Source organism: Trypanosoma conorhini, assembly GCF_003719485.1.
Source record: "Trypanosoma conorhini strain 025E chromosome Unknown Tco_14.4_contig_01264, whole genome shotgun sequence".
Taxonomy (NCBI): Eukaryota; Euglenozoa; class Kinetoplastea; order Trypanosomatida; family Trypanosomatidae; genus Trypanosoma; species Trypanosoma conorhini.
This window is the reverse complement of record NW_021705309.1, coordinates 1-1,307: the sequence shown is the minus strand read 5'-3', so window position 1 is coordinate 1,307 and position 1,307 is coordinate 1. Positions and strand designations below refer to the sequence as shown.

The window sequence follows — 1,307 nt, the reverse complement described above, 5'->3', positions numbered from 1 at the left end:
CAAAAACATTAATTTAATACAATGCTTTCCAACTTTGGAATTTTTTTGTTCCCACCTGTTGTACTCCTGATGGTAACCCTCAACTTCCTGCTGCTGGGCGCAGGCGACGGGAGTCATTCTCTCCTCCTCCTCCTCTGTGGTGTTTGCCGCACGGCTGTGCTGGTGTTGACCCCTCCCCACCCTTCCTTTCCCTCCTTGCCTTCTCGTGCGGGACCGCACCCCTCGCCAGCCGCAGGCGGCAGCACACACGCACACACGCAGAGACACAGCGAGGGGCACAGCGGGCATGGCACGGCGATGCTCCACGGCGACGCAGACGGCTGCGGCGCCCGTTCGGTGCCTGGCCGCGGCGCAGTGGCGCGAGAGGGCGTCCGCTCCGCGCTGCAGCGGCTTCTCCGCCACACCCTGACGCTGCTTGGGGCCCTCAGCAGCGGTGTGGGCGGTGTTCGGGACGCAGCCCGCCTGAGGTGCAGCGGCAGTGCCCCGCGCCTGGGAGGGGCCCAAGGAAGAGCGGCGCAGGTCGCCGAGGCAACCGTGAGAGCCCGCGCCGCCGTGCAGCTGCTGGATCGTGGGGGCGTCGCGCCGCACCTGCGCGTGGCGGGCGGGGCGCTCGCAAGTGCGACCGAGCTGCTGGACCGCCTGCAGCGTGAGAATGGCTGGCGCGTGTAGAACCCCCTCTGCTGTGCGCGCGTGGCCGTCTGCCTTTGCGTTGCGCCGCGGCCCCGTGATGGCGGGCCCAGTGCGGTCGGGCACCGCTCTTCATTTCTGCGCCGCTCCTCTTTCCCCCTGCCGACCCGCCCACCACCCTCCCTTGCTTCCTTGCCTTTCCTCGCCCTCCACGTCGCTGTCTCACTAGTTTGCGTTCTCGGCGCGAAAGAAAAGGGAAGAGGCACACACAGGCGGTATCCGTCGCGGCATGACACACGAGAGCCCGCACCGCCCCGCCCGGGGCCATGGGGGGGCCTTGCGCCCCCGCCAGCCAAGAAGCTGGCGCGCAGCCGCTGCTGCAGGGCACTGCGGGGGAGGCGACACCGTCGACACAGACGGGCCAGCCACCGCTGCCCAGTGAGGCAACGCAGGAGGAAGACACGGAAAAGCTCGACTGCATCGCCAACGTCAATGCACACAAGGAACGGCGTGGGTTGGCAATGTCCGTGACGGCGTCGCTCGCAACTATAATTCCACCGGGCGGGATGCTCTCCACCGTGTTCAACCTTGCCTCCATATGCATTGGTGCGGGCATCCTCGGACTCCCCGCCGCCTCCAACAGCAGCGGCGTCGTCATGGCGATTGTGTACTCTGCTATC

The 1,307-nt window shown here is 66.9% G+C and overlaps 2 protein-coding genes across 2 annotated transcripts; both read left to right on the top strand.

Moving 5' to 3' along the window:
* Positions 1 to 21: 21 nt before the first annotated feature.
* On the top strand, positions 22 to 669 carry Tco025E_09753 (uncharacterized protein; the record flags this gene model as incomplete). Its single annotated transcript, XM_029376562.1, has 1 exon — positions 22 to 669. One exon carries the CDS (start codon positions 22 to 24, stop codon positions 667 to 669), a length of 648 nt encoding a protein of 215 aa, XP_029223416.1.
* A 284-nt stretch (positions 670 to 953) lies between these two features.
* Tco025E_09752 (amino acid transporter) lies at positions 954 to 1,307 on the top strand (the record flags this gene model as incomplete). Its single annotated transcript, XM_029376561.1, has 1 exon — positions 954 to 1,307. A coding segment is annotated over one exon (354 nt), but the record flags the coding sequence as incomplete, so codon positions are not given.